Below are 11,007 nucleotides of genomic sequence, written 5' to 3'. Positions count from 1 at the left end.
CAACGCTCTTTAACATGGTCATTTGAGCACCAGCTTACTAACCCGAACACAAGTAGTCAAGTGCGATACTTATCGCACAAAATATACAACCAGAGCCGGTCACGTAAAAAAGGTGCTAAACCCAGAACTAGTTTACCCTTCAGTGCGCCTTTAAACCTCAACCCCTTTCAAGACCTTTTTCAAGACCCTTCAGCCCCTTTCAAGACCTTTGTCAAAACAAGCGCACGGCCCACGGCAACAGTCTCCTACCAGATAAACCGCTGGGAAGCATTTGAGAGGATGCAATTTTTTTTGCATGGATTTTGGAGTCGGCTTAGACGCAAGAAAGAGAGAGTCCGCCACTTTTAAAGGAATGAACATCCCAATAGAAATACTTGGAAACATCAAGTACCCGATAGCTACCCCCATCCAAAGAAAGATCATTCCAAAGATGCTTAACGGAGAAGATGTCATTGCAGTCTCAAGAACTGGAAGTGGGAAGACCTATGCCTACGTCATCCCCATTCTAATGAGACTGCTCGAAAGAAAAGAGGTCAAAACAATCTATACCCGAGCCAAAGCCATTATCGTTGTGCCCACCTACGAGCTAGCCACCCAGGTCTTTTCGGTTGTCCAGGAGCTGAGCCATAACGGTGTGCACCCCGCCATGCTTACAGGCATAGCCTCACTCGCCCACTCCTTCAACTACCTGGTCGTTGGGCAGTTTGAGATAGCTATCTGCACCCCAGGGCGGCTAGAGCACATTTTAACCGAACTATCCTCCGCAGATAGAAACAGGCCCATCTACCTCAAAATAGATGAAAAGAACACCAAAAGAGAGGTGTGCATCACTGACGCACAGCTCCTTGAGAAGCTAACACAGCCAGACATCGTTATTATTGATGAAATGGACAGAATTTTTGAAGATAAGAGCTTATCTCTCTCACTTGAACGAATTCTAGGCTTTTTCACCAACACACCACAGTACGGGATGTTCAGCGCCACCCACCACAAAGGAAACAACTACATCAGAGAAATACTCAACCGGAGAAGCATTGAAGTTACCGAAATACTCGGGGGCGTCTCAGACCACCTAGAGATGGACCGGCTAAAGATCAACAACTTTTTCATCCAGGAAGAAATGAAGCTGCCTCTGCTCATGTCCCTTATCAGAAAAGCCCCTGAAATGAAGGTTTTGGTGTTTGTCAGCACCTGCAAGAGATGCCTTGTCGTCTCAGAGGCCCTCAGAGAGTCGGGCGTTAGCCTCGGCGTCCTAAGCTCAGCAGAGTCAGAAGAATCAAGAGATTTAGTCGTTAAAGACTTTAAAAAAGGAGATATCTCAGTGCTTATCTCCACAGATGTCGGTTGTAGAGGCCTAGACATCAAAGGCATCTCTATGGTGATCGACTACGACTACGCCTCGTGCAGAAGCACGGCCATCCACCGAGTAGGCAGAATGAACCGCGGCCGGAGCGAAACCGGGATTCTTTACTCGTTCATTAGACCGGGCGACATTCTTACCTACCTCTCCTTCCTTAACCACGTCCACGCAGAAAAGCCCAGAGACGCCACCCGACACACCCGCCTCTGCTTCTCAACCACTACCTGCATTAACGACGACGAACATAAAACATGCTCCTACCTCGGGATAGGCCACGTACCCAGCGACTTTTACGCATCGACCCAGGAAACAGCCAGAGCCTTCCTCTCCAGCCAAGACGCCGGGTACGCTGGGTCGTATGTAAGGTACGCGAAAACCAACCCCCCAGAGAAAATGGACCCCAAGTGGATAGTGCCCTGTATTGACATTAAGACCCTCCCAAGCCACCCATACTTTGGCATCTCTTCCTGCACGCTTAGCTCCTCCATCAAGAACTACAAGTCCAGGTACAACCCAATGATCACCAGCACCACCCACCACCTGGCAAAACAGCCACGGCCAGCCATAAAACGAGAGGCACCCGTCAAAGTAAACCTGGATAAGTTCAAGGACCCCTCGTTCATCCCGTACGAGAACATAAGATCAGGAACCTTTTCCGGGGGAGAGCTTCCAACCGACAAAAGCTCCCAAATCAAGGACCGAATCAGGAAACACTCAAAGCCTGCAGGCCAAATCTTCACCGAGTGGAAGAAAGAGAACAGGGACAGACTCTGCAAAGGCCACCTTCTCAAAAGACCAGCACCCCTCCCAGAAGAAGAGGAAAAGAAGCCTGGCGTGCGCATGAAGGAGGGAGCCACCCACTCAATCAAAAAAGTCCTTTCCATTCGACAGCGCCGTGAGAAAGACCACGAAGAACGCTCAATCAAGAAAAGAAAGCAGCAACGACAATAAATAGATGGTGGTAGGGTGGTACAATGCAGTGGTACGTGGCAGGGTACGTGGCAGGGTACGTGGTTGGGCACAACTCAAAGACCTGAGTAGCGGTCCTATGGCCCAATGGTTAAGGCGCCGGTCTACGGAACCGGAAATTCGGGGTTCGAATCCCCGTAGGATCATCTTTTAGACACTTTTTGTTTTCCATACTTTTATTAGGCAATAATGGGTCCTTGGTTCTCGTCTATGCTCTCACTGCCTAGACCTGCAATTCTCGCTTTTTCGCGGTAAGCCTCCTTCTCTTCCTCGGACAGACCCTTCCACTTGGCTGATATAGCCTTCGAAATCTCCACAAACTGTGGAACGGCTTCATCCTCTTTTCGGGTCTGCATCATCCTGGCTCTTTCTTCTTTTACAAATAAGTTATAGCCCGATGGCTTTCGGGTCACCTTGGCAGACTTGCCCTTTTCTTTGGCGTTCATCTCTTTTTTGGCGGCGTTGTTTGTCTTCATAAGTTCTTCGTACTCTGGGGTGGCCTTGTACGCCGCCATTTCTTCCTTGTACTTGGCTAGCGCTTGGGCGTACTCCATTGAGTACTCCTTCTTTTTTTCGGGAAGAAGTAATGCCCACTTCCTGCTTAGCTGGTCTGTTTGCTCCCGAACGGTAAGTCCCTTTGTAAGATTCTGTCTTTCATCTCTTAAAAACATAAAGTATTCAGTGGTTGGCTTTTTTGGCTCATTTTGTCCTCTTAGTTTCTTTACTTTTCCCTTGGAGTCCTTTGCCATGGTTTTGCAAAAAAATAATCATTTTAAAAGGAAAAACCCGCCTCTTTAGTTTAGCACTCGGTAGGTTCGGGCCATTTCGAGCCAGGTGGCTTTTTTGACCCGTCTTTTGTCCTCGTTAACATCAAGGAGCGCCTCTGTGAGTGGAGTGCTTGTTACAACCCATCCGTTAACACCTACCACCCAGGCTCCTGTTACCTCGCTTTTTATGGTGAAAAGAGCGCTTTTAGCTGCGCGGACGCGGTCAACGGCGGTGGCTTTGTTTCCCTTCTGGACGTGGCCCAGGACGCAGTCTCTGAGGACGTAATCTGAGCTGCCGTCTGTTTCCAGGATCTTGGCCACTGTGTTGTTGCAGATGCCCTTCATTGCTCCATTGCCCCGGATAACCAGCTGTGGGGAGGTGTGCTTGGCAAAGTACTTGCTGAGGTGCTTGGTGGTCCGGTTGAGGCGCTTGATGATTCGGGTTTCTTCCGGGAAGTAGCAGTCAAGGGCTCCAATGGCCAGGGCGGTGGCAATGCTCAGGTAGCCGCAGGCTCCCCCGTGGACCTCGACCAGGTAGGCTATGTTCCTTGAGACATTGATTTTCAGGTTGTCACAGAGTGCTGTGATGGTGTCCAGTGCCGTGTCTGCCCCAATGCTGGTGTTTGTGCCTGGAACGTTATTGCTAACGGTGCATGGGATGATAAGCACTCTGTCAAAGAGCGAGGCAAGCTTTTTTCCTTCATTGAGGGCATCAAGGCCGCCAATGAGGACGAGGGTGGTACAGGCCAGGGCCTGGAGCGTTTTTTTGAAGGAGCCTAGGTCTGCCTCGGTTTTTTTGGTTTTGCCTCCTCTGTAGAGGTACGGGTGAACGCTTACGTCGTGGATTTTCTTACCTGAAACTCGGGCGTACTTGATCAGGTTGGCAATAATATTTTCAGAGCCTCCACCAACGCTGCCAACGGTGGCAACGGCATAGTTTTCAAATGGCTCTTTGGCCTCTGTTTCTCTGGTGATCACGGCTGTGCGGAGATCTGCAAATTCTTTTCCTCGGGCCCTGATGACGTCATTTAGGCTCCGGGTTGATAAATGCTCAACGGCTGCATTGCACCTCTCAATGCACGAGGTGAGGTCCAGGATCTTTTCTGCCGTGTTGATGTAGAAGACGGCGTATGACCCCTGGCGGCTGAGGGCTATTTCTGCAGCTGCGACGCCCAGAATTGGGGCAATGAGCCGGTCGGTGGCGCAGGGCGACCCGCCTCTTTGCGTGTGCCCCAGGACCACCGACCGGGAGTCAATGCCAAGGCCCTGGAGCGCCTCGCAAATCGCGCTTCCGGTGATGCGGCTCCCGTCCTTGTTTTTGGCGCCCTCGGCAAGGACCACGTAGGTGCAGTTTCTTGTCCGGGATAAAACGGCGTTTTTCAGGGTCTCTGGCCAGTTTTCCTCTTCGGGGTACTCCGGGAGGAAGACGTATGAGGCATCGCTGGCAAACGCAGCCATCAAAGCGAGCCACCCACAGTCCCGGCCCATGACCTCAAGAACAAACCCGCGGTTGTGCGAGCTCATGGTTGACTCTATGCAGTCAACTGACTCAATGATGCGGTGGAGGGCCGTTGCTGCTCCAATTGACTCTGTTCCTGGAATGTCGTTATCAATTGATCCTGGAATAAAAATAACGGTGACCTCTGGACACTCTTTCGCTAGTTTTCCAGCGCCTCTCATGGTTCCGTCGCCGCCAATGATGACAAGCGAGTCGATGTGGTGGGCTTTTAGGTTGGCAACGGCTTTTTTCAGGCCTTCTTCCGTCTTAAAGTCCAGAGAGCGCGCCGACCTCAGGAACGTTCCCCCGAGGTGCATGTGCTTTGCTGCTTCTGTTTCTGATATTTCTCTGATTTCTCCCTGGATAAGACCCTGAAAACCGTTGAAAATCCCCAAAGTTTTTGCCCTGTTTTTCCTAGCAGCCTTAATAACCGCCCAAACGGCTGAATTCATTCCTGGGGCATCCCCACCACTCGTTAGAATGCCAAGCGTCTTTGGCTCAAGGGCGGGCGCAATGCAAACGGAGTTGTTGAGGGGGTCGCAGAGTTTGATTCGAAAAGGAATGTGGTGCGATCTATGCGCGTGGTTTGTTTCAACGTCTTGTTCTAAGAAGTCGGTTTCTAAGTCGTACGATAGGTCCTGGTTGCTTTCAAGAATGTCGCGGTGGTTTTGCGCTCGTAAGTAGATGCGAGACTGGGTAACAGAGACAATTCTCGTCTGCTCGGTGCTGCGTATGCGAAGATACTTCTTTTGGATGGTTGACTTAAGACCAAGCGACTCGTAAAACGCACTGACGAGGTCTCTTTTCTCTTTTGTTTGGAGGAAGAACTCTATTTTGACCATGAGAATTTTTCAATATTTTTGGCTTTATTTAAGATACCAATCTTATTGTATTAATCTTTTATTTGTTCCTTCTCTGACACCCAGGCGATGTTTCAGAAACGGCCTCTTTGGGCTGGCAAATATTTTAATTACTTTAAAGTTGCACTCTAAATTTCTTCCCACCCCAAGTGCCAGCTACCTGCGCTCTGCTTAAAAATAGTCTCTTTTTTATTTTGAATGGGAGTGCCTTCACTGTTTAGATGGGTGGCTCGGAAGTATGCTAGGTCTTTATCTAAGGTAGCTGACCAGGAGGTGGACAATCTTTACCTTGACCTCAATGGAATCATCCATCCCTGCTGCCATCCTACCAACAAGCCAGCTCCTGCGAATGAGGCTGAGATGTTCATTGAAATATTTAGGACAATTGACCACTTGGTCGATCTTGTTAGGCCTAAGCAGCTGCTTTACATTGCTGTGGATGGTGTTGCACCGCGGGCTAAGATGAACCAGCAGAGAGAAAGACGTTTTAAAACGGGGGATGATGCAGCAGCCAAAAACGAGCAACAAAGCGTGCTGGCTGAGAAGTTTGACTCAAACACGATTACTCCCGGAACGCCTTTCATGTTTCGTCTGCACCAGTCGCTGATTAGCTACGTTGAGAGCCGAATGGCTTCTTCAAGACCGGCCTGGAAGAGCTTGGCGGTTATTTACAGCGGCTGTGACGTTCCGGGGGAGGGGGAGCATAAGGTCTATGACTTTGTTCGGAACATCAAGGGGCAGGACGTGCGCCACGCGATTTGCGGGCTGGATGCCGACCTGATTTTCCTCAGCCTGTCCACCCACGAGGGGTCGTTCAAGGTGCTTCGTGAGGACGTCTTTTGGATTGAGAGGGAGGAAAAGAGCGAGTGTCCGCAGTGCAAGGTGGTTGGGCATTCGCTTGGAAACTGCATTCCTACAGCCTTTCCGCCATATGTTTACCTCGATATTGGCGTGCTTCGGGGGTACCTCCAAAAAGAGTTTGAAAAAGCCGTTAGTCTTGGTGCAAATTTTGACAGAATGCTTGATGATTGGATTTTTGTCTGTTTCTTTGTTGGAAACGACTTTCTCCCCTCCATTCCATCCATGGACATCAAAGTCAATGCAATTGAAACCATTACTGCGTCGTACATCACCGGGCTAGTTGAAAGACACAGGTACCTGACTGACAATGGAAAGATTTACATGCCTGAACTAGCCCAAATGATGCAATCTCTCAGCAACAGCGAAACGGCGCTGCTAAAAGCCAAGCTTAATACGTACGTTAGAACGGCTAAGCGCCGCGGGGAGGTCCCGAGGGAGGAAGACCTCCGCATGAAGCTTTATGAGGCCCCGGGGCGCAGCGAGTACTACGCCAAACGCCTCCACGCCCGAAATCCTGCCGAAATAAACGACGTCTGCAAAGAGTACGTTCGGGGCCTGGCCTGGGTGCTGCAGTACTACAACCGAGGGTGCCCGTCCTGGAACTGGTACTACCCCCTCCACTTCGCCCCCCTGGCCGAGGACATTGCTACCATGCTAAAAAACACCCCCGACCTTGAGTTTGTCTTTGAGAGGGGGCACCCAAGACGGCCTCTAGAGCAAATTATGGCCGTTCTGCCGCCCTCTTCCTCTGCAAGCATTCCCGAGGGGCTACACCGTATTTTCACTGAGATACCTGAAAACTACCCAACGGAAATAGAGGTTGACATGTTTGGAAAAACTCAGGCCTGGCAGGGCGTGGCCCTGCTGCCGTTCCTGAACTATGAGAAGCTTGTTTCTTTGGTGCGAACCTGTGTGAACGAGCTTCCCATCAGTGAGATCCAGAGAAATGTTGAGGGCTCAGAGGTTTTGCTTCTTCCACTGAAAAACCCGAACTTTCCAGCCGCTGAGAGTATCTACAGCAACTTTTTAAAGCCTTCAGGGCTAAGGCTTCTGACGCCCTACTACTCCGGGAAAATCGGGTTTAACTCAGAGTCAAGCCTCCCGGGGCTGGTAAAAAGGGTGGAGGTGGAGAAGGAAGAGTACACCGTCTCCTCGCTTTCGGTGCTTTTTGTGTCGGGAAAGAACTAGGCCACCCCCCGCCACACTGGCCCAAGCACCGGCTGTGGCATGTGCCGCAGGGGCACAGGTACGTTGTGGTACGTGTTGCAGGGGTACCTGCCGTAGAGGGACTGAAAAAACCGGAAAACTTGGAACACTAATAAACAAGAGACTAAAAATTTGCAGTGGTTTGTATGCGTCTTTCCATCTGCAGCGAAGAGGAAGACGAAAGAGAAATCATGAAGAGAGAAAGCAGGGAGAGGGACGCTCTCCGTATGATGGAGAAATTGAGAGAAAAGCGGGACCAAACGATTTTTGACTGCACAGAAGCAACCACAAGGATGTTTCAAGACCACCAGGATCTGCTAGCCTTCTTTTTAGGGTACCTGAGAGCATCTGTGCTTCTGGGCACCACTGACAACGACTACTCGGCAGAAGAAGACGTTTGGATGGTTTTGGCCCAAACCATAGCTTCTCTTTTGGGGGACCAGGCCAAAAGCAACAGTCATCTTGGAATAGTTAGAGACCAAGTTATTTCCGTTATGAATGAAGTAGTATCCTTAAAATGTACAGACCCCGATACTATCAAGGAAAAGTTCAGGCAGCTGGATACGGACCACTGTAGCGGGCGCAACAACTGTAACGCAGGCCACGGATCACTGTAGCGCAGCCCAAGGTTATTCAGGCACACTGACAGCCAGTCTTAGGCATAGGCCTAGGTTTGCTTCTAATGCTTTATTGATGTTCGGGTTGGAAAGGGTTAGTTTCGGGATCGGGTGGGGAATTGGTTGCGGTTGTTAGATCTTTCGCCTCGACCTTCGCCTCTTTCCCTGTTTTGTGGTCTGCCCTGGGGCCTGTTCTGGGGCCTTCCATAGCTCTTGGCTGGGGCACCTTCTTGGGACCTGTTCTGGGGCCTTCCATGGCCGCTGCCCTGGCGTCTGCCACGGGTTGGTTTGTCTTCCTGGGAATAAACATGCTCTGTTTCGTCTTCAGAGTTATCTGGGCGGTTAGTGGGGCGGTTGTTTTTGCTTCTCTCTTTGGAATCGCGTCTTTTGTTTGGTGTTTTGTTCCCTGCCCCAGCATTTTGTTGTGGATCTCTGTCCTGGGGGAATTCAGTTATTTTTACCTGTTCATAAGGAATGGTGTTTAAAATCTTTACAACAACCTTCAAAACCTCTTTTAGCTCGCTTTCGCTGATGCCTCGAATGTCTGCTGGCGTGATTGCTTCTGCTTGGTTGAGCATAGCTATTTTCTCCTGTCTGCTGAGCTTACGAGGCTCTTCTGACTGGGTTTCTGTCTTGGGAGCTTCTGAGGCTTGTTCTGACTGGGTGTTTGGGTTGGCGTTCTCGGTTCTTGTGCGCTGGTTCTTTTGCTTCTTTCTTTTGTTAAGGTCTTTGTTCTTTCTCTTCTCGATAATTGCATCGAGTGACACTCCAAGATTCATTGAAAATTTTTAGTAACTTGCCGTGTTTGTAATACTAAGCTTTGTGGCCTGTTTTGGTAAGAGGGAGAAGGATTGTTTCTTCCGGGAGTGTTTCGGGATACTTGGGTGCTGCCGTGCGCTTTATCGGGGCATATCCTAGGTCTTGGAGCGTGTAGATGGCCTGGGTGAAAAGTGTTTGTCCGAGAGCTAGAAGCTGGGTGACCTGGGAGGCAGGTAGCTCAAAGACGGGGGATGCGATAAATCGTCCCGGCTTGTCGAATGAGACTAGTTTTCCCTGGCTCTTGGCAGCACAAAGTTTTAGGATGCTTTTTCTTCCAAGCTGATGGGACGCCTTAAAAGGAAGTGTGCTGACTAAAAGAGAAGAAAAAGAGGTACTGGTCATCTGTGCAAAGAGAGAGAGGCGCACCTTCTTCTCCAGGAACAAAAACTCTTGTTTTTGAAGAAGTGTGACCAGGTCTATCAGATTGGCACTTTTCTTGGCGCTAGGCGCGATGGCAGAGACCGCAACGTGAAGATAGGCGATCGGGAGTGCGTTCTTGGAGTTGCCAATGTATTGGAGAGCTTTGGTGAACAGTTCGTGAAAATGGTTGAGTGTTTCGGGAGGGTACGTACTGGCTGAAGCAGACGCTGTTAAAACACAGCTATTCTCTTGGTCTAAATCAAGGTAGGGAGTGGCGGGGTCGGTCTTTGGTAGCCATCGCTCCATAGTAAACGAAATAGTTCCATTAGCTACTGCCAGTGTATGGCTAGTGGCCTGTTCGGGGGTTTTTCTTATGTGATACAGAGGCTGGGTCAGGTGCAGGTGCTTTTGGCGAAGAAGGTCTTTGGCCGCATAGATGAAACAGTCGAGTGCAAACGGCCCTGCTCCGTATACAGTAATTTTGGTTGTTATAACCAGTGTTACCGGATATGGCAAGGCAGTTATTTTTAGTTTTTCTATCTCTTCGGTGGTAGCATTGTGTACTTCAACGAACATGAGATGACTGTGGGGGGCGATCCTTGTGGTTTGGTCCTTCACCAACAGTAGACCAGAAACTTCGAAGACAAGCACTTCCTTCTCTGGCGTCTTTTCTTTGGCTATTCTGAGCTCGCTGCACACCCCCTCTACTTTGCCCCGTGAGTAATGAACTGTGCTACTCCCTGGCGCTTCTCTAACCACCATGACTGGTATACCGCCCACCAAGCTAATCCCAAGCATGGTGTGGTTGCTGGGTAAGCTAGAGGTTTTTTTGAAGAGGTCGTTTAGTAGATGGTGGAGAGAGTAGCACTGCCTCGTGTTGATGAGAAGATCAGAGGCGGTGGACACCTCTTTGTTGCTCTTAAAACCTGGACTCTCTTTGTCTATTAAATCAAGGTAGCTGTTTTCCCAGACATACTGCTTGAGGGTTTTTCGGTGTGTTTGGGTGATGTTTATCATGTTCTTTAGGTTTTCCAGGCTCTGTGCTATTTCGTTCTTGCTCTCAAAGTACTCTTCTGTTTTTCCAAGAAAAACCAAAACCTTATACTTTGCCGAACCGATACACATTTGAATTGGTGGTGGATCGGGTGCATGATTCGGCTGTCCCGAAAAAGAAGAGAGGTGTGCAATGAGACGCTCACAGGAAGCAAAGAGGGTGGTGGCTGCACCGGAAAGGGTACCGTGTTGCAGTAAACTGTCTATTTTGTTCAGAAACAGAAGAATGGGAATGTTCAGCTGAATGCACCGCCCAATCAGGGCACTGGATGAAGGGGTGGGCCCTACCTCAACGTCCAGCACAATGAGCGAGGCATCTACACCACCCAGCGCATTGAGCCCCGAGCAAAGAAACTCTGTTTGCGAGGGAATGTATAGATACTCTAGACGTTTCAGGTCCGTTTCTTTGCTAGCTGTCTTCAAAAAGAGACCCTGACCCCTCATTTTCTCCACTCTCTCCCTTACCAAGGCTTGTCTGGTAAGTACCTCAATTACCGTCTCTTTCCCAGCCTTTGTATCACCAGAGACAGCTATTACGCCATTTCTCTGCATAGGCCTAAAATAAAGAAACAAATTTATCTCTGGCCAGTGTCTGCCCATTGTCTATCCACTGACTGGCCACTGTCTATCCACCCAA

The 11,007-nt window shown here is 49.7% G+C and overlaps 7 protein-coding genes across 7 annotated transcripts; 3 read left to right on the top strand and 4 right to left on the bottom strand.

The window, feature by feature from the left end:
- Window positions 1-295: 295 nt before the first annotated feature.
- NEDG_01033 (ATP-dependent RNA helicase DDX54/DBP1) lies at window positions 296-2,311 on the top strand (the record flags this gene model as incomplete). Its single annotated transcript, XM_067688451.1, has 1 exon — window positions 296-2,311. One exon carries the CDS (start codon window positions 296-298, stop codon window positions 2,309-2,311), a length of 2,016 nt encoding a protein of 671 aa, XP_067543639.1.
- Window positions 2,312-2,508: 197 nt separating this feature from the next.
- On the bottom strand, window positions 2,509-3,078 carry NEDG_01032 (uncharacterized protein; the record flags this gene model as incomplete). The annotated part of the gene is made up of 1 exon (XM_067688450.1): window positions 2,509-3,078. The coding sequence occupies one exon, from the start codon at window positions 3,076-3,078 to the stop codon at window positions 2,509-2,511; it is 570 nt and encodes a 189-aa protein (XP_067543638.1).
- Window positions 3,079-3,123: 45 nt separating this feature from the next.
- Window positions 3,124-5,436, bottom strand: NEDG_01031 (6-phosphofructokinase 1; the record flags this gene model as incomplete). Its single annotated transcript, XM_067688449.1, has 1 exon — window positions 3,124-5,436. The coding sequence occupies one exon, from the start codon at window positions 5,434-5,436 to the stop codon at window positions 3,124-3,126; it is 2,313 nt and encodes a 770-aa protein (XP_067543637.1).
- Window positions 5,437-5,652: 216 nt separating this feature from the next.
- On the top strand, window positions 5,653-7,503 carry NEDG_01030 (5'-3' exoribonuclease 2; the record flags this gene model as incomplete). Its single annotated transcript, XM_067688448.1, has 1 exon — window positions 5,653-7,503. The coding sequence occupies one exon, from the start codon at window positions 5,653-5,655 to the stop codon at window positions 7,501-7,503; it is 1,851 nt and encodes a 616-aa protein (XP_067543636.1).
- A 164-nt stretch (window positions 7,504-7,667) lies between these two features.
- Window positions 7,668-8,138, top strand: NEDG_01029 (uncharacterized protein; the record flags this gene model as incomplete). The annotated part of the gene is made up of 1 exon (XM_067688447.1): window positions 7,668-8,138. One exon carries the CDS (start codon window positions 7,668-7,670, stop codon window positions 8,136-8,138), a length of 471 nt encoding a protein of 156 aa, XP_067543635.1.
- Window positions 8,139-8,233: 95 nt separating this feature from the next.
- NEDG_01028 (uncharacterized protein) lies at window positions 8,234-8,917 on the bottom strand (the record flags this gene model as incomplete). Its single annotated transcript, XM_067688446.1, has 1 exon — window positions 8,234-8,917. One exon carries the CDS (start codon window positions 8,915-8,917, stop codon window positions 8,234-8,236), a length of 684 nt encoding a protein of 227 aa, XP_067543634.1.
- Window positions 8,918-8,951: 34 nt separating this feature from the next.
- On the bottom strand, window positions 8,952-10,922 carry NEDG_01027 (uncharacterized protein; the record flags this gene model as incomplete). Its single annotated transcript, XM_067688445.1, has 1 exon — window positions 8,952-10,922. The coding sequence occupies one exon, from the start codon at window positions 10,920-10,922 to the stop codon at window positions 8,952-8,954; it is 1,971 nt and encodes a 656-aa protein (XP_067543633.1).
- Between the last annotated feature and the right edge of the window lie 85 nt (window positions 10,923-11,007).

This window comes from Nematocida displodere, assembly GCF_001642395.1.
Source record: "Nematocida displodere strain JUm2807 chromosome Unknown 3, whole genome shotgun sequence".
Lineage (NCBI taxonomy): Eukaryota > Fungi > Microsporidia > Nematocida > Nematocida displodere.
The sequence above is the reverse complement of the archived record's forward strand: the minus strand, read 5'-3'. Positions and strand labels throughout refer to the sequence as shown.